A 20,978-nucleotide genomic window follows, 5' to 3' on the forward strand; every position below is an offset into this window, starting at 1 on the left:
AAAAGCCTAAGAAATTAAAAATCATCAACTAACATCGGGGAGATGTAATTTTCAGCCTGACTTAATCCTGGCACTTGAACAGCCTTGAAATACCACAGTGTCTGGATTAAAAACAAAATTACTTTATCTAGGCCATCTGTTTTCATTCATGAAGGCCTGTGACACAGCATATATGTTTAAATGTTCTCTGGTCTATTCAGATTTCCTCTAATATATTTTATTTATGACACTGGGTATCCTGTTTGTTAACTAAAATGACACAAACAAGCAAAACTGTCTATAAAAGAAGATTGTTTCAACTGCTGCACTTGCCAAATTCTGCTTGTAGCTAAGGGGAGATGATATCTTTGGGAAGGGTTTTTCTCATTTTTCTGAAACATCATTGTTAAATACAAATATTTCAAATTCTACAAACTATGTATTCACCCTTACTTCCTCTACTTAATAATCACAACAGACATCCAACTTAAAAATTGTATTTTTTAGAATATTAATTTTTCTCCATATAAGATTGAGGAAGACAGAATCAAAGAATTATTTGCCTTGCTTATTGAGTTTCTTCAAAATTTACCTGGTATCTGAAATCTGTTGGGCATCTATATAAGGCTGTGGCAACATTTTTGTTTGTTTCCTTTGTTTTGAGACAATGTCTCACTCTATTGCCCAGTCTAGAATGCAGGGGCATGATCACGGCTCACTGCAACCTTGACTTCCTGGGGCTCAAGCAGTCCTCCCATCTCAACATCCCGAGTAGCTGGGACTACAGGTGTGCTGCACCATGCTTGGCTAATTTTTAAATTTTTTTTGTATAAACAAGGTATCACTAGGTTGCCCAGGCTGGTTTCAAACTCTTGGGCTCAAGCGATCGTGCCACTTCAGCCTCCCAAAATTCTGGGATTACAGATATGAGTCATCATGCCCAGCCAACATTTTTAAATGATAGCATGAATGAGGTAAGAAGTAATATTGGGAAATATTAGATAAAAAATTATGCATTCTGAATATTCAAAAAAGAGGGCTTTAGACCAGGGTTCAAAGGAATTAGAAGATTTTACTTCAGCTCACTGATGCTGGATAGCTAGCATCAGTGAAACCTTGAAAGATTTACCCAAATGATCTTGATTGCCAGAATGGAAAGTAGAGAAAGAAAAATATCTCTAAAAATGAGCACATAGACCAATGGAACAGAATAGAGAGCCCAGAAATAAGGCTGCTCACCTGTGACCATCTGATCTTTGACAAGGCTGACAAAAACAAGCAGTGGGGAAAAGACTCCCTATTCTATAGGCAGTGCTGGGATAACTGGCTAGCCATATGCAGAAAATTGAAGCTGGACCCCTACCTTACCCCATATACAAAAGTTAATTCAAAATGAATTAGAGACTTAAATGTAAAACCCCAAACTATAAAAACCCTGGAAGATGACCTAGGCAATACTGTCCTAGACATAGGGATGGGCGAAGGGTACATGAGAAAGACACCAAAGGCAATCACAGCAAAAGCGAAAATTGACAAGTGAGATCTAATTAAACTTAAGAGCTTCTGAACAGCAAAAGAAACTATCAGTAGAGTGAGCAGACAACCTACAGAATGGAAGAAAATATTTGCAAACTATGTATCTGACAAAGGTCCAATATCCAGCATCTATAAGGAACTTGAACAAATTTACAAGAGAAAAACAATCTCATTAAAAAGTGGGCGAATGACATGAACAGAAACTTTTCAAAGGAAGATACATATGCAGCCAACAAAATATGAAAGAAAGCTCAATATCACTGATCATTAGAGAAATGCAAATCAAAATCACAATGAGATACCATCTCACACCAGTCAGGATGGCTATTATTAAAAAGTCAAAAAATAACAGATGCTGGTGAGGTTGTAGAAAACAAGGAACACTTAATACACTGTTGGTGGGAGTGTGAATTAGTTCAACCATTGTGGAAAGCAGTATGGAGATTCCCCAGAGAGCTAAATACAGAACTACTGGCCAGGCACGGTGGATCATGCCTGTAATCCCAGCACTTTGGGAGGCTGAGGCAGGAGGATCACTTGAGGCCAGGAGTTTGAGACCAGCCTGGCCAACATGACAAAACCCCAAAATACAAAAATTAGCCAAGCATGGTGGCCATGCCTATAATCCCAGCTACTCAGGAGGCCAAGGCACGAGAATCACTTTAACCTGGGAGCAGGGAGATTGCAGTGAGCTGAGATCGTGCCACTCTACTCCAGCCTTGGCAACAGAGTGAGACTGTCTCAAAAAAATCCAAAAACAAAAACAAAAAACCCAGAACTACCATTCAACCCAGCAATCCCATTACTGGGTATATACCCAAAGGAACAGAAATTATTCTACCATAAAGACACATGCATGTGAATGTTCATTGCAGCACTATTCACAATGGAACCAACCTAAATGCCCATCAATGACGGATTGGATAAAGAATATGTGGTACATATACACCATGGAATACTATGCAGTCATTGAAAAGAATGAGATCATGTCTTTTGCAGGAACATGGATGGAGCTGGAGGCTATTATCCTTAGCAAACTAACACAAGAACAAATACCACATGTTCTCACTTATAAATGGTAACTAAATGATGAGAACTTACGAACACAAAGAAGGAAACAACAGACACAGAGGTCTGCTTGAGGGTGGAGGGTGGGAGGAGGGAAAGGAGCAGAAAAGATAACCATTGGGTACTGGGCTTAATACCTGGGTGGTGAAATAATCTGTGCAACAAACCCTAGTGACACAAGTTCACCTATGTAACAAACCTTCACATTTACCCCCAAACCTAAAATAAAAGTTTGGTTTTTTTTTTTAAGAAAATATTTCTAATGAAAATGAACCTCAAGTCATGTTGTTATGCCCTAATCTGATTTTCAGAAGTATGCCCACCATGGAATATGCCCACACAATGCATTATGTGGGGCAAGTAGCTTCAATCCTTCAGCCTATAGGCATCTAGAGAGGCACTGGCCAAGGCTTCCTACAACTAAAACCTCAAAGATAGTCCCAAGTAGAAAAATATCCAGTTGAAAAATTGCAGTGGCTCACGCTTGTAATCCCAGCACTTTGGGAGGCCGAGGCGGGCAGATCTTGAAGTCAGGAGATCGAGACCACGGTGAAACCCCGTCTCTACTAAAAATACAAAAAATTAGCCGGGCGTGGTGGTGGGCGCCTGTAGTCCCAGCTACTCGGAGAGGCTGAGGCAGGAGAATGAGGTGAACCCGGGAGGCGGAGCTTGCAGTGAGCCGAGATCGCGCCACTGCACTCCAGCCTGGGTGACAGAGCGAGACTCTGTCTCAAAAAAAAAAAAAAAAAAAAAAAAAAAAATTAGGAGTGAACACTCTGTAAATGATTCTTCCTCTATAATTTCTAACTAAGAATCAAAGCATGATTGCATATTATTGCATAGCCAGGGATAAAAGATTCCCCCAACTGAGCATTTCCAGATAAGTCATTCAGGTAAGATCCACAATGAAAGGTAAGTATTGTCATCTGCCATTAAATCATCCTAATGTTCTTTGGGTTGGTCCTTAGATTAGTGGAATTTTGTCATAGTCCTTTCAGGCCACTATTACACAACACCATTAATTAGGTAACTTCTAAACAACAAAAATGTATTTCTCATGGTTCTAGAGGCTGAAAAGTCCAAGAACAAGGCACCAGTAGAGTTGGTGCCTGGTGAGGGCCTGCATTCTGGTTCATAGATGGCACCTTCTTGTTCTGTCCTCATATAGTGAAAAAGGTGACCAAGCTCCCTCAGGCCTCTTTGATAAATACACTAATTGCATTTTAATCACTTAATCACCTCCTTTGGGACCTAATCACCTGCCAAAGGCTTCATCTCCACATAAAATCAGCTTGGGGGTTAGGATTCCAAAACATGACTTCTAGGGAGGGACACATACATTCAGAGCATAGCAGTTTCTTTACCTGTTAGCATCTATAAAATCAAAAGGACATATTCTTGTAAATATAAACAATGATGAACAATTTGAAAATTTAGACATTTGGACAAATTAGGAAAGCCAAATAGAGTTACTGTGAAGAATATGACATTTAAGATTTTTAAAACTTAACTTAGAAATATGTGAATGGGGAATCTTTTCTCATTAGTACAAATGAGGAAGGTCCTTTCTGAACTGATTAAAACATAGGTTCCATTAAATTTGAAGGAATCTAAATTATAAGCAACAGTTTTAAAGCCATTGCATTTCAATCTTAACTGTATTTTACTTTACTTATGTTATTTATCATATGGAATAATGGAGGAGATTAGAATTTTAAGCTCTTGGTTTTATTGGTTTTGAAATTTTAGAGCTAAGATTTCTAATTCTGCTTATGTGATCATTTTGAAGTGAGCATTGCATTTCTCAAACTTCAGCTGATAAATAAAACTCATGTATTTGTCATGAATAAAAATGTATATTTGTATTCAAATATTAATGAATTATAAGAAATTATAACACTGGGTAAGTGAAGACCTGATTTTTGGCAAAGTTTAAAGGTAAGAACTCTGGGGGAGTTCTACTGCTAGTCTGGTGGAGTAAGTGCTTAAGATTAACCTTCCCACAGATAACAACTAAAAAGCTACAAAATTCATACATGCATGCATGCATACATACATACATACATACCTCCCTGCCTGAAATTCTCAGGGAAGTGAACAAAGGCAAGCTGATTTTGTAGGGGAGTCAAAATTTGGAAAGTGAGATGGGCACAGGGTGAGTTTTTCATTTTTAGACTTTAGCCTGAGGAAACAGTGTGGAACAGGAAAGCTAAAGCTTCTTTAGAAAACTCAGATCTCTGTGTCCTGAGGAACCAGAGGAGAGTGTCTAGGGCAGCCATCACTGCTGGCAAATGAGGTGGGTATTCCTGGGAAGGAAAAAGCCAGAAAAGGGGACCTCCAGCTTTCATGTGGAAACTTTGCTTGGGTCTCTGGCTAACTCCTGAATGAAAGTAATGCGCAGGGCACACTCAAAGCACCTTGCAGCTAAATAATAAGAACTACGCTGAAATTTGATTTCCCATCCACCTGAATTGTGATAGACTCTGCAGTTTTACTCTACCTAAGTTAATTGCCTGTCAAAACAAAACCGTCAACATCCTGTGGAGGAATACGACAGAATCCAGAGTTTCAAAACAAACAAAAAAAAATCACAGTGTCCAGAATACAATCTAAAATTGCTCAACCAATGAAGAATAAGGAAAACATGACTCATTTTCAAGGGGAAAGGCCAACACCCAAATGATTAAAATGTTGGAATCATCAGACAAGGACTTAAGGCAGCTATTATAAATGTGCTCATTGAGGTCAAGAAAAATAAAATGATAAGAAATATCAGAAGAGAAATAGAAAACATAAAAAATAACCAAGTAGATTTGTTACTATTCCTAAAGGAATTGTTCTGCAAGTAGTTACCTTATTATTTTTTTCTCAAGAAATCAGAGTGGGGAGAAAAGGAAATGGACTAAAATATCCAGGCTCTCTTCCGCAGTAAGGTTCTGAGAGAGTCATCATTAGAATTAAATCAATTAGTTTTACAGATAATTCAATAAATCGTGGTTTGAGAGTGGATGTTCTCAAATTGTATTTTAGAAACTAATTATCTCCTGGTTCCTCAAAAGAGTCAAGGAGCATTCAGGGACCACAAATGGAGAGGGTATGTCAGTGGTACTCCTCAGAGCTGGGGATGGTTTTACTGCTGCAGAAAAAAGAAACCTATTAGCAAAATCCAGATAAACAGTCAAAGGTACTAATCTTTTCTTAAGGCACAGCATGTATTTGCCCCGTGGATTCTGTCTACTGCCCTCACACATGGATGCCTATCCCTGGTTGATATTGTTTGACTCTATGTCCCCAACCAGCTCTCACCTTGAATTGTAATAATCCCCACATGTTGAGGGAGGGACCAGGTGGAGATAACTGAATCATGGGGGCAGTTTTCCCCATGCTGTTTTTGTGATAGCAAGTGAGTTCTCACAAGATCCGATGGTTTTATAAGGGGTTTCCCCCTTTGCTCCGCACTCATTCTCTCTCCTGCTGCCCTGTGAAGAGGTGACTTCTGCCATGATTGTAAGTTTCCTGAGGCCTCTCCAACCATGCAAAACTGTGAGTCAATAAACCTCTTTTCTTTACAAACTAAAAAATAAAAAATAAAAAAAAAAAATAACCAAGTAGAAATATCAGAACTTAAAGGTAAAATATCTGAAAAGAAATTCACTGACTGGGCTTAATAACATAATGGAGATAACAGAGGAAAGAATTAACGAACTTTAAGATAGACAATAGAAATTGCCCAATATGAAGAAAAGATGTAAAGAAATGAACAATCCTAGGGACCATTTAGTTCTAAAATATGTGTGATTAGAGTTCCAGAAGAGGCAAGAGGGAGAGATTTGCATTTGAAAAAAATAAACTCTAAAAATTCTAAAACTGCTAGTTATTTTTGATTGATATAAAATAAATGTGTTTAACCTGAATTAAGGGTCTTTGTTGTCTAATGTCAGTGCACATACCAGAGTTTTGTTTTTTTGTGTTTTTGAGACGGAGTTTCGCTCTTGTTGCCCAGGCTGGAGTGCAGTGGCGCGATCTTAGCTCACTTACTGCAGCCTCTGCCTCCCAGGTTCAGGCAATTCTCCTGCCTCAGCCTGCCAAGTAGCTGGCATTACAGGCGCCCACCACCATGCCTGGCTAATTTTTTGTACTTTTAGTAGAGACGGGGTTTCGCCATGTTGGCCAGGCTGGTCTCGATCTCCTGGGCTCAGGTGATCCACCCACCTCAGCTTCCCAAAGTGTGGGGATTACAGGCGTGAGCCACTGTGCCCAGCCTGTTTTAGATTTTTGATGCATGATAAAATGTTCTACTTGAAAAACATTACATTTTTAACTTGTATTTATGAAAATGCTTGTATTTGTCTTTTAATGAAAATTTATTTTTAGTATAATAGTTTCTTATTTTATTTAATAAGATTATGGAGCAAATGCCCAGAAGGGTAGAGAAAATGGTTTTTCTCTCTCAGATGTAATATAGAGAATAAGTCATGTATTTGGGGGAAAAATGGGACAGATAATTTTGCTCAACATACTTGTTATCTGATTGCAGTGGGACATCTCTTGGTCAATTTAATGCATGTGGGTTTTTTTTTTTTGATTATACTTTAAGTTTTAGGGTACATGTGCACAACGTGCAGGTTTGTTACATATGTATACATGTGCCATGTTGGTGTGCTGCACCCATTACCTCGTCATTTAACATTAGGTATATCTCCTAGTGCTATCTCTCCCCCCTCCCCCCACCCACAACAGGCCCGGGTGTGTGATGTTCCCCTTCCTGTGTCCATGTGTTCTCATTGTTCACTTCCCACCTATGAGTGACAACATGTGGTGTTTGGTTTTTCGTCCTTGCAATAGTTTGCTGAGAATGATGGTTTCCAGCTTCATCCATGTCCCTACGAAGGACATGAACTCATCCTTTTTTATGGCTGCATAGTATTCCATGGTGTATATGTGCCACATTTTCTTAATCCAGTCTATCATTGTTGAACATTTGGGTTGGTTCCAAGTCTTTGCTATTGTGAATAGTGCTGCAATAAACATATGTGTGCATGTGTCTTTATAGTAGCATGTTTTCTAATCCTTTAGGTATATACCCAGTAATGGGATGGCTGGGTCAAATGGTATTTCTAGTTCTAGATCCCTGAGGAATCGCCACACTGACTTCCACAATGGTTGAACTAGTTTACAGTCCTACCAACAGTGTAAAAGTGTTCCTATTTCTCCACATCCTCTCCAGCACCTGTTGTTTCCTGACTTTTTAATGATGGCCATTCTAACTGGTGTGAGATGGTATCTCATTGTGGTTTTGATTTGCATTTCTCTGATGGCCAGTGATGATGAGCATTTTTTCCTATGTCTTTTGGCTGCATAAATGTCTTCTTTTGAGAAGTGTCTGTTCATATCCTTTGCCCACTTTTTGATGGGGTTGTTCGTTTTTTTCTTCTAAATTTGTTTGAGTTCATTGTAGATTCTGGATATTAGCCCTTTGTCAGAAGAGTAGATTGCAAAAATTTTCTCCCATTCTGTAGGGAGAAAGATCAGAGCAGAACTGAAGGAAATAGAGACACAAAAAACCCTTCAAAAAATCAATGAATCCAGGAGCTGGTTTTTTGAAAAGATCAACAAAATTGATAGACCACTAGCAAGACTAATAAAGAAGAAAAGAGAGAAGAATTAAATAGACACAATAAAAAATGATAAAGGGGATATCACCACCGATCCCACAGAAATACAAACTACCATCAGAGAATACTATAAACACCTCTATGCGAATAAACTAGAAAATCTAGAAGAAATGGATAAATTCCTTGACACATACACCCTCCCAAGACTAAACCAGGAAGAAGTTGAATCTCTGAAGAGACCAATAACAGGCTCTGAAATTGAGGCAATAATTAACAGCTTACCAACCAAAAATGTCCAGGACTAGATGGATTCACAGCCGAATTCTACCAGAGGTACAAGGAGGAGCTGGTACCATTCCTTCTGAAACTATTCCAATCAATAGAAAAAGAGGGAATCCTCCCTAACTCATTTTATGAGGCCAGCATCATCCTGATACCAAAGCCTGGCAGAGACACAACAAAAAAAGAGAATTTCAGACCAATATCCCTGATGAACATCGATGTAATGCATGTTGTTAAAAAATTTCCTGTCCCGGTTAGTTAAGAGTCCTCTCTCTTCCTTTTTAGTCATAGATAAAATCATTTATATGCATGTATGATTGCATGTTCTTACAACTCTGAGGCTTTGACTATGGAGAAAGCAGGCTTATGATTCAAGTTCTAAGTTGGTTTAAGGTGTCTCCTTTTTCTACCACCAGCCTGGAGATGAACAGAGTCACCCATTTTAGGCACACTGCCTTCCTCTCCTTCCCTCCCTTTCTCAGATAATATCTATTTTAGGTGTTTTTTTTTTTTTAATCAGTTTTAGCATTTTATCAGACAGAGTGTGCATGTAGGATTTCTGGAGTTATGTATTACACAGAAGTGGGGAAATGACTCCTCCACAGCCCTCAGATTAGATATTCAGATTAAAAGGAAATTCGGAAAGAAAAATAAAACATTGTAGTTCACTCAACAAGCCTCTCAGTCTCCTATTTGGGAATCCACAGATTTGTTTGCAAGATGGATTTTTTCTTTAATGTTTTTAAAGTCATTATTATCCAGTTAGAAGTAGTAACAAAGGAAAAAATATCTGAGAGCATTGTTTCCCATGTCTCCACGTCCCAACATCATGCCCTATAGAAAACTCTTTTTTTTTTTTTTTTTTAACAGTTTCTGTTTTTAGTTCTCTGGTTTCCATTATAATTGTAGATAAAATATTTTTTCTCTTTCTTAATTTATTCATTTTAGACAGTATCCATTGGCTCCCCAATTTGAATGACAATTTCGTTCATTTGTCTCATAACTCTCTCTGCTCTTTCTTAATGTATTTATCTTATTACATTGTTTTTTGTTGTTTTTTTTATTTTTTAAACCTCAAATAATTGTTAAAGTTCTCTGCATCCTCATTTCACAGATTTTATTGAAGCTCTACTTTAATATAAGAATATATATACTCTTAACCCTTTCTACACTCTTTATCCCTCCCTTTCTTATTGTAACTTGTATCAGCTACAGCTTATACTTTCACATTGTCAGGATTACTAATATTTATATTCTGTCTTGCAACCACAATTGTAGTTGACTACAGGATAACTGTAAACTTTGAAAGCCAATACATAGCACTTATCTTAGAGGACCATGTAAATATTGTTTGATGCTGGCCTAAGTAGTGTGTTAGATTTTGTGTCCTTCTGTAACTGATGCAATATAAAATCACCTGGGCCATTCTAAGGACTGTTTCTAGAATCAAGGTCAATTAGAATACTTTTCTCATATACTATATATTAAATTCATGTCACATTATTTTATATTTGGACTGCAGTTCACTTGTGCATTTCAACATTATTTTCCTGGAGTTTCTAATTGCCATGTCTCTTTATTTGCATTATTTGTTTTTATAATATCTCCTTCCCCTTACATACACACACATCTCTAGATTGCACCTTTACTTCTATTGACTTTCTTTCCTGGAGACCTCTCTCTTAAAGACTTTAGTATTTATTTTCCTATCTGGACTGATTACCCTTTAGGCATACTTTGATGCAATTATTCTAGGATTTTCAGATAATACTTTCCTGGGATCCAGTATCTTTTGGATTCTAGGACTTCCTTTCTCTTGATTTACTCCCTTATTTTGCTTGAGTATATTCTTATTTTTTTTGAGAAAAAGTACATAATAGTTAAATTCTCTGAGATCTTACATATCTGAATATGTATTTGTTCTTCCATTACATAAATTGATAGTTTGGACAAGTATAGAATTCTAAGTTGAACTATTCATTTTCATCTAGCATCCCTGGTGGCTGTTGAGAAGTCTGATGCCAGACTAATCCTCAGTCCTTTTAGTTGGCTTGTTTTATTCTCTCTGAAACCTTTTAAGATTTCCCCTTCTTTGTTGATGTTTTGAAATGTCACAAGCATTTATCTAATAGATTCTTCTTGCTAGTCAATGGCTTTTTCAATCTGAAGATGTTTTTCTTCAGTTCTAGAAAATGTTCTTCTACACATTTCTTCAATAAATTATTCCCTCTGTTTTTCTCTGTTTTCTCTTTATTTGACTCCTTTTACTCTGATGTTAGACTTCATGTTTTGGCTGTAAGTGTCTCTTACATTTTTGGCCAGTCATTCTCTTTAATATTGCAGGTTCTTTTTACATACTACAGATTCTTGGTTTTTTATTCACACTTAAGAGAAAAGAAAGTGTAGCTGGTTGAGGTTTTATCTGTTATTAACTTCTCCCCATCTTCTCCCCATAATATTTTGAAATAAATCTCAGACATCACGTCATTTCCTTCCCAAATATTTTAGTATGTATCTCTGTAAGGGCTCTGTAAAAAATATAACCACAATACCATTAGCACACCTAAAATTACTTAATATCATGACATATCCAATAACTATTCACATTTCTAATTGCTTAATAATTACCATTAATAATTTTTATTTTGTTTGATTGAATTAGGATCTAAGTAAGTTCTAAAAATTGCTGTTGGTTGATACGCCTTTTAAGTCTCTCTCTTTTGATCTTACAAGCTACTTCTCTATCTCTCTTTTTTCTTTTTATTGCAATTTAATTGTTGAAGAAACTAAATTAGTTGTCTTATAGATTTCCCACAGTCTGAACTTTACTGATTACATTCCTGCAATGCCCTTTAATATGTTCCATGGAGTTTATCCTTTTAGCTCCTGGAATTTTATAATAATATTCAACTATTTGACATAATTCCTAACATTTCTCATTAAATCTTTATATGATTTCAAATATCCTCAAACCTCTTTTTATAATAAATGAGAAAAAAGAATCCGATCATTTGTTTGAGACTTTGTACAGATGTGTTTAACTTAATCTGATCCAGTTGTGTGCGGCCTTGTAATTGAAAATCTAGTTAAATGGTAGTTTTCCCAAAGGACTAGCTGCTTAGACTTACTAGTAAACATTAAAAGTATTTTTTGCAAAAAGACCCTTGTAGGCAATTGCCACAGACCCCTGAACTGTGATAAAAAAAAATTTTGCATTAAAAGGAAAAAATATTTTTAAAATTTGACCCTTAAGAAATTAATAAAAGAACCAGGCTTATTGAAAGTAGGATCACAGCCTCATATACATTGACATATAATATTATATTAGACATATAAAATTTCTCAGCTTCTCTAGCCTGCTGATGTCTGAAATGGTGTAAATGGGAGAGGTGGCAGCTCTTTCATGCTGCTTTGACTTCTGGTTATTTCTGTGTAGCAACTTTCATTGATGGGGTCCATTCTTGGCCTTGCCTAATCATTTTTCTTGGATGATATAGAGTGTTACAAAAGAATTATTATCTTAATGAATCAAGAATGTTCTATTTGTTTTCTGACATAGGTAAAGTGGGAAGGATTAGAACCTTCAAGGTGAAATGTCAAACTAGAAATTTCCTTTTATAATCTGCTTGTGTTCCCCTTGGTTTTAGGAGCTGGGAATCCCAAGTGCAAAATTGCAATTGTTTTGGGAAGAACTCAAAATACTTCTCTCTCCAGGTAATTAAACAATTCTGATTGAGAAACCTGTGTAGGAATGAGTCAATCTTTCCTCCTATCTATGTAATTTACTTAAAATTCACTGTTTGGACTCAGAAATCACAATGTAAAATATGAGAGTAAATGTCATATATTTGTATTTCACAAGTATTTTCTAACAGGTGTATTTGGAAAACATTGTAGGGAGTATTGCTGAACATTCTTCGCTGTGGAATTTTCAGTATTAGAAAGTGTTGCTAAATTATCAAAGCTGTTTGGATTAAATTATCAGACATAAATTTTTTCTGACCTGTGTAATGAAGTGATTAGATGTTTAGATCAAAGGCAATAGTCTTGAAATGTTTAATTATATATATAAGTTCCCAGTTACCATTGTTGAGCAGTGAGAAGCCTCAATCAAACAACTCATTTATTTTCAAATCATTGTTTCGGTTCTAGATAACAGCCTGCATCAGACTATGTTGGTGTACGTCTCTTACACAGTTCCCATTCCAGTCATCACTGCTTACATGACTACATGAAAACATCAAAAAGACAATTGTGATTCTGCTTATTATCTGTTTTATTTTTCTTCTTAGCAAACTTTTTCTAACACGATTTTTCTTTTGACTAGACACAAACAGCACAGCATGATTCTTGTTCCCATGAACACACCTGGAGTAGAAATAATAAGGCCTTTGTCAGTTTTTGGCTACACAGGTAGGTATTCAATAAATATGACCATGCATTAGCAAGCAGGAAGGCTAGAATATGCAGTAACATTGAAGGCAATAGCATTTTAATGCATAAGATAGATTCTTAGATATTCCTTTGTCTCTGACAACTGTCTTAATATAAATGCTGATGGAGTTCAGAGTAGAGCCAATAAAAAGAAATAGTATAGCATTTATGTAATTTATAATTATATAAATTATAGAATTTATAGAATATAAATTATAGAATTTATAGAATATAAATTATAGAATTTATAGAATATAAATTATAGAATTTATAGAATATAAATTATAGAATTTATAGAATATAAATTCTGCCTTTTTGGGAAAGGGCAGATTGTATTTAAGGAAGAGCAACGCTACCAGTCTTCTCTCTGTCATTCATAAAAATGGATTAATGCACAGATAATCCACAATAAAATTATTTTTGTCTCCAATTTTAGCCCTCTTAATCAATCAACTTACAAGAACTGTTAAAAAGCAATGAGTTTTTGACTTATTTGAGTGCAAAACTTTTCCTTCCTCTGCCCTTGGGCGGGACTTCTGAGAAGCAAAGATCCATTTGTTTCCTGCCACCTACCGTGGCACATGTTCATTGTGTCCAATAAATATTTGCTAAGATCACTGTCTCAGCAAGTATTTGCTTAGCCATCATGCCCAGCTAATTTTTGTATTTTTAGTAGAGACGGGCTTTCACCATGTTGGCCAGGCTGGTCTCAAACTCCTGACCTCAGGTAATCCACCCTCCTTGGCCTCCCAAAGTACTGGGATTATAGGCATGAGCCACCAGGCCCGGCCCCTGGCTTTCTTTTTATCATTGAATGTGACTAATGAATATGTCCAAGTGGCAGATATAAGACTTGCAGTTTTATAGAATCACTTATCAGTAAGATGCAGCTGTAGGGTGTACCCACAGGGTAAGCATAGGTGGCAAGATGGGATGAGCAAGCTTGCTGGAGAAAATTGCATGTAGGAAATTGTTGGGTTGCAGCGAAACGGCCTCAAAGATACCAAAAATGCGTTTATAATATAGTTGAGCTGCAAATAGTTTCCATTGCAGAGGCTACATTTGAATATTCAGTATGAAAACTTTACTAGCACCTCTCCAACTCCCTGTGTCCAAGGCCAAAAGAAACAGTGTGGAGAAGGCTGATTATTGTCTCCTCTGACAGGAAAAGGGTGTAGAGTTAGCATGAGATTATCTCTAGAACTTGGCAGGGAGAAGGGGTGATGCAAAGATAAAATGTGAACGTGTTCCTGGCCTCAGTGGTTCAAATGCCAGTATTTTCAAGAGACGAACACACAGTGGAACAAGTCTAGACTGGGAGTAAACCTACCTGAAGGTCCTGTTTCTGTATCATCACTAATGCCAAGCCTGCTCTTTCCCCTCAAGCAGGCCCTTCTCATCTTTAGGCGTTGGTTTCCACAGTGATAAAATAAGAAACTTGGATTACGTTACTCATTTTTAAATTTTGAAACATTGAAACTTTTTTCCATGCAAATTGTTTGGAACCCCATATGTAAAATATTTCAAAGCAGCAGCAATAATAAAACAAATAAAATACTCTGGCTGGAGCTATGGAGCCTAGTCTTCCTTTTTCCTAGCTCTCTGAAATTGTACTTCAGAGAATGAATTAGAAAACATCTATATCAAAGGGTTTCTCTTCTTGAACAGTTGATGAGTTTTCTGGGCTGCTGGATCCTGGGGTTCAGGGCTGAGGCTTACCTCAGAATGTTCATAGCATATGGATCTTTGAAATCCTATTTTCTTCAAGTAATTATATTTCAGCAGATTAAGAATATGTGACTCTTTTTTAGTCAACTCCTTTTGCTCTAAATTTTGTTTTCTATTTTATAGATAATTTTCATGGAGGACATTTTGAGATCCATTTTAATGAAGTGCGAGTTCCTGCCACAAATCTAATACTAGGTGAGTTGAATTTGGAAATGATTCTTCAGTATTGTACATTAATATTTCAGCTCTAAATCTGGAAAAGATAAGTCTTCCCAGATTTAGACCTGAAGTCTACCTTGATTTAGATATTAGGTTGGTGCAAAAGTTATTGCGGTTTTTGAACTGCAATTTTGCATCAAAGTAATTGCGGTTTTTGGCAAAGCCACAATTACTTTTGCACCAACCTAATGCTTTCCCTTCTTATTTACTCCATTTGTCAAGGGAAAGTTTTCTATTTGGTGGATTTTCTTACATGGAATGGTGAGGTTTTATTTAAGTGTTGGATGCGGTTTTGTATATCACATCAATTGAAAAGATAATATGAAAATTATATAATTCAGAGCAATACACTTTCTCCTAGAACATGATCTGTAGGCCTCTATTTGTTTTAAGAAAATCTCAGTACTTTATGAATTCAAGTCTTAGATATAAGTTAGAAGCATAAATAATTTCGAACACTGTATGCCATCCTCTTGCTTATTAGAATCCTATATCCCTTTCAAAGAACATCTAGAATACCACCTCTTCCAGCAAGTTTTTGTGTTCATCCCATCCATTCACCAAGCCCCTGATACCTGCCAGGCCCTAAGGTTATAATGATGAACAGAAAATCTCTTCCTCCTTTGCCTTTCTTTGTTTCTCTCTGTATCTCTTACCCTTGCCCGCTCTTCTGGATTCTAAACTCCTAGTATAGGGACTATGTGTTATTCCAACTTTGTATCTATTGCAGCATTAATAAAATAGCTTATGCATAGTACATACTTAAGAGACAGTTCTGAAATTTGAAATGTTTAATGGTGGTGGTTTTAAAAAGATAGAAATCAAAATTCCCATGAATTCATAGTGAACCTTATTATAGAACTGATTTTTTTTCACCAGTAAGCCATTTTTATTAAGGGCAGCTCATCACTTTCCCAGGATTTGTATAAATAAAAAAAGGAACGGGTTAGGCCATTTTCACATTCCCCCTTTTTTCCCCCTTTCTTCCCAGGTGAAGGTAGGGGATTTGAAATTTCCCAAGGCCGCCTTGGACCTGGCAGAATCCACCACTGTATGAGAACAGTAGGTTTGGCGGAACGCGCTTTGCAGATCATGTGTGAGCGGGCAACACAAAGGATAGCTTTCAAGAAGAAGTTGTATGCACATGTAAGGACGATTACTTATTTGAATTTATGGTAGCCCGGTGCACTACACTAACATTGAACAAAAACATTACTTGTGAGAGAGAGACTTTCTCTACATGAACCGGGTGATTCTTTTCAATAAGGCGTATTTATGTCTGTATTTAAATACAATCTGATGAGAGGTATTTATCTTTGTGAAAGATTAGGTAGTTCCTAAAATGCTTCAACACCTCTGCACACAAGAGTATAGACAGTTCCTTCAACTTTCTCAGATTCTTGTTCTTTAGAGAACCTGGAACATTAGAGCTCCCTGTGGACATGAAGGAGCTGTCATAAGGAAGAAGGATTTGCCTTGTCCATTGGTTTCCTAGAAGGAATTAGGACACATAAGTGTAAAGATACAGGAAAACACCCCAAAACTCAGGCAAAGGGGAAACGTGCTAATAAACCTAAAAGTGGAATCAGCTTCTTCAGGAGGACTTGAGTTCTGTCACTGGAGAAACACAAGTAGAAATGGGACCGACATTTTGTGAGATATTCATGATGTTTTGAATTTTCATCTATAAATTATATCCTACTGAGTCTGTCATTACAAATCACTGTAAACATAGTTACATGTGGCCCATATAATAAAAATTAGGAAATATGGCCAGGCGCAGTGGCTCATGCCTGTAATCCCAGCACTTTGGGAGACCGAGGTGGGTGGATTGCCTGAGCTCAGGAGTTCAAGACCAGCCTGGGCAACATGGTGAAACCCCGTCTCTACTAAAATACAAAAAAAAAAAAAAAAAAATTAACTGGGCATGGTGGTGTGCGCCTGTAGTCCCAGCTACTTGGGAGGCTCAGGCAGGAGTATTGCTTGAACCCGGGAGACAGAGGTTGCATTGAGCCAAGATCGTGTCACTGCACTCCAGCCTGGTGACAGAGCGAGACTCTGTCTCCAGAAAAAGAAAAAAAAAATTAGGAAATATGTATTGAGAGGAAATAGAAGGCATTATTTCAGACTTCTTTGAAAAGTCTTCTACAGAGAAGTAGGATATCCAAATCATCTCCCTTCTAAGTTTTAAGAAGGCGAGAAAAACTATTATTAAATGTTCACTCTTTATTATTGCTAACATGTTAGTGTTAGGTCAAATCTGTGGTGATGGAATTACATTTGTGTTTGCTGCACATGTATATTTTAGTACGTCAGTCCCCTTATACATTTTTGACCATCCTATAAAATTTGCAGTATATTTTTTACCTTAAATTATTATAATCTATGTTTGCTTTTTGTAAAGTATTATTCAGCATTATACGATTTATTTGTATAGTTTTTTAACTGAAAAGCTACAGCCTGCTTTATGACACTACACCTGGGAATAATTTGTCAGGAGCCCTTTTAGTATACAGCAAAGGCAAGGGTTCAGCTGTTGGCTGGGCACTGTGGGAGGAGGTGAGAAAGTGTGACCCTCTCGGGCCCTGGATATAGCCCCTGATGCTGTTGAAGAAGGATGAAGAGGTGCTCAGGGCACCAACCATTACTTCTTACTCTTCTGTCAAGCTTGCATGCAAACTCTGGAGCAGGGTGAAGGAAGGACACAGTACAGTCAACAGACAAGCATCTCGAATGCACAAAAGCACTCTGCACAAGTGCTGCTTTCCTGAGTGGTGTTTTAATACTGCACTAGAAAAAATTTCCCTTCCACCTTTTAAAGTTAATGTGTCATGCAGAGCAAGCCTGGCTTTTTAACAAATATGCCTGTTTTCACTGGAAACTTTTCACATCTGGCACAAATAACGTGATCTGGCAGAAACAAAAAGATGTGTGAGCATGTCATAAGCAAAAATCTGGGCCAGCTTCTTTAATTTAATTTGTGAAAGGGACATTTCATTTCTTTGAATTTGGAGGCTCCTTCCAGCTGTCTTCTAATTTACTCCAGGCTGTAACGCAAAAAATTCTCCATCCCAGTTCTGTCTTAGGAAATATATTTGGCAGTTCCCTAGAGCACTTAGTTTATACCCATTTAATGCTTTTCAGCAAGTCTAGGGTCTATAGAGACCCAATTGAGAATACTTCCTTTATTCTAAAGCTGAGAAGTAAATGTCTTTTAAGTTCATGAAGTTATAAAGTTATAATTACCCTGTTTTACAGCCATCAAAAAATATTTATTCACCACCAGCAACTTGTTTGAAATTAATTCAGAGCCATATTTCAACCTCTAGGGCAGTGCCATCCAAAAGAAATATACTATGAACCTCAAATGTAATTTTAAATGTTCTAATAGCAACATTTTTAAAAAGTAAAAAGAAAAAGATGGAATTAATTTTAGTAATATATTTTATTTAACCCAATATATCAAAAATACTATTTCAACATGAAATCAATATAAAAATTATTAATGAGATACTTTGTTTTAATATTTATTCTTCAATATGGGGTGCATATTTTATACTTATAGTACATCTCAGTTCAGACTAGGTATATTTCAAATGCTCATTAGCCACATATGGTTAGTAGCTATCATGTTGAACATCACTGCTTTAGGGAAACTCTAATCAAATATCCCCTGTTGAAGGGCAAACATGACCAAACATAAAAATGGCTAAGGTGTGCATGTTCTCACTCATAAGTGGGGAGATGAACAATAAGAACACATGGACATGGGGAGGGGAACAACACACACCGGGGCCAGTTGGAGGGTGGGGGCGAGGAGAGGGAGAGCATTAGGACAAATAGCTAATGCATGCAGGGCTTACAACCTAGATGACGTGTTGATAAGTGTAGCAAACCACCATGGCACCTGCATACCTATGTAACAAACCTACACATTTTGCACTTGTATCCCAGAACTTAAAATAATAAAAAAGAAGAAAAGAAATGACAATAAAAGGATAATTAAATGTGAAAAAAATGGCTAAGGTGTAAGGAAGGGGCCCAGTTTCAATCTCCTGCAGATGGCTAGCCAGTTATCCCAGCACCGTTTATTGAATAAGGGAGTCCTTTCTCAGTTGCTTGTTTTTGTCACCTTTGTCAATGATCAGATGGTTGTAGGTATGTGGCCCCATTTCTGGGCTCTCTATTCTGTTACACTGGTCTATGTACCTGTTTTTGTAACAGTACCATGCTGTTTTGGTTACTGTAGCCTTGTAGTATAGTTTGAAGTCAAGTAACATGATGCCTCTAGCTTTGTTCTTTTTGTTTAGGATTGCCTTTGCTATTTGGGCTCTTTCTTGGTTCCATATAAATTTTAAAATAGTTTTTTCCTAGTTCTGTGAAGAGTGTCATTGGTAGCTTGATAGGAATAGCATTAAATCCTTAAATTGCCCCAGGCAGTATGGTCATTTTAATGATATTGATTCTTTGTATCCATGAGCATGGAATGTTTTTCCATTTGTTTATGTCATCTCTGATTTCTTTGAGCACTGTTTTGTAGTTCTCCTTGTAGAGATTTTTTACCTCCCTGGTTAGCTCTGTTCCTAGGTATTTTATTATTTTTGTGACAACTGTGAATGGGATTGCATTCCCGATTTGGCTCTTGGTGAGTGCTAGTGATTTTTATTTGTTGATTTTGTATCCTGAGACTTCGCCAAAGTTGTTTATCAGCTTAAGACGCTTTTGGGCTGAGACTGGGGTTTTCTAGATATAGAATAATGTCTTCTGCAAACAGGGATAGTTTGACTTCCTGTCTTCCTATTTTGATGCAATTTATTTATTTCTCCTGCCTGATTGGTCTGCCCAGGACTTCCAATACTGTGTTGAATAGGAGTGGTGAGAGAGAGCATCCTTGTCTTGTGCCAGTTTTCAAAGGGAATGCTTCCAGTGTTTGCCCATTCAGTATGATGTTTGCTGTGGTTTTGTCATAGATGGCTCTTATTATTTTGAGGTATGTTCCTTGAATACCTAGTTTATTGAGAGTTTTTAATAGAAAAGTTTAGCAGAGGTGTTGAATTTTATTAAAAGCCTTTTCTGCATCTGTTGAGATGATCATGTGGTTTTTGTCTTTAGTTCTATGTGATGAATCAGATTTATTGATTTGCATATGTTGAACCAACCTTGCATCCCAAGGATATAGCCTACTGGATCATGGTGGATAAGCCTTTTGATGTGTTGCTGGATTCTGTTTTCCAGTATTTTGTTGAGGATCAAAGACTTAAATGTAAAACCCAAAACTATAAAAACCCTGGAAGACAACCTATGCAATGCCATTCTGGACATAGGAACGGGCAAAGATTTCATGATGAAGACGCCAAAAGCCATTACAAAAAAAAGCAAAAATTGATAAATGCAATCTAATTAAACTAACAAGCTTCTGCACAGCAAAAGAAACTATCAACAGAGTAAATAGACAACCTACAGAATTGGAGAAAATTTAGCAAACTATTTGCATCTGACAAAAGTCTAACATCCAACATCTATAAGGAACTTAAACAAATTTACAAAAAAAAAAAAAAAAAATTAAAAAGTAGGCCAAAGACATGAACAGACACTTTTCAAAAGAAGACAGACATGTGGCCAACAAGCATATGAAAAAAAGCCAAAAATCACTGGTCATTAAAGAAATGCAAATCAAAAAAAACCACAGTGAGATACTATCTAACACTAGTCAGAATGGCTGTTACTAAAATGTTAAAAAATAACAGATGCTAGTGAGGTTGTGGAGAAAAAGGAACGCTTATACACTGTTGGTGGGAGTTCAGCCATTGTGGAAAACAGTGTGAGGATTCCTCAAAGAACTTAAAACAGAAATACCATTTGACCCAGCAATTCCATTACTGGATATATACACAAAGGTATATAAGTCATTCTACGTTAAAGACACATGCGTGCGTATGTTCAGTACAGCACTATTCATAATAGCGAAGACATGGAATCAACCTAAATGCCCATCAGTGATAGACTGGATAAAGAAAATGTGGTACATAAACACCATGGAACATTATGCAGCCATAAAAATAATAATTGATTTCTTTTGTGGAAACATGGATAGAGCTGGAGGTCATTATCCTTAGC

At 36.8% G+C, this 20,978-nt stretch overlaps 1 protein-coding gene across 1 annotated transcript in view; it reads left to right on the forward strand.

Moving 5' to 3' along the window:
• ACAD11 (acyl-CoA dehydrogenase family member 11) overlaps positions 1–20,978 on the forward strand; it is a 100,125-nt gene that overhangs the window by 66,942 nt on the left and 12,205 nt on the right. The window contains exons 14-17 of the mRNA XM_032144165.2: positions 12,128–12,194; positions 12,808–12,893; positions 14,766–14,837; positions 15,853–16,007. Of these exons, the coding sequence (XP_032000056.1) occupies positions 12,128–12,194; positions 12,808–12,893; positions 14,766–14,837; positions 15,853–16,007 (380 nt within the window). The remainder of the gene's footprint in view (positions 1–12,127; positions 12,195–12,807; positions 12,894–14,765; positions 14,838–15,852; positions 16,008–20,978) is intronic.

Source organism: Hylobates moloch, unplaced genomic scaffold (genome assembly GCF_009828535.3).
Source record: "Hylobates moloch isolate HMO894 unplaced genomic scaffold, HMol_V3 SCAFFOLD_22, whole genome shotgun sequence".
Lineage (NCBI taxonomy): Eukaryota > Metazoa > Chordata > Mammalia > Primates > Hylobatidae > Hylobates > Hylobates moloch.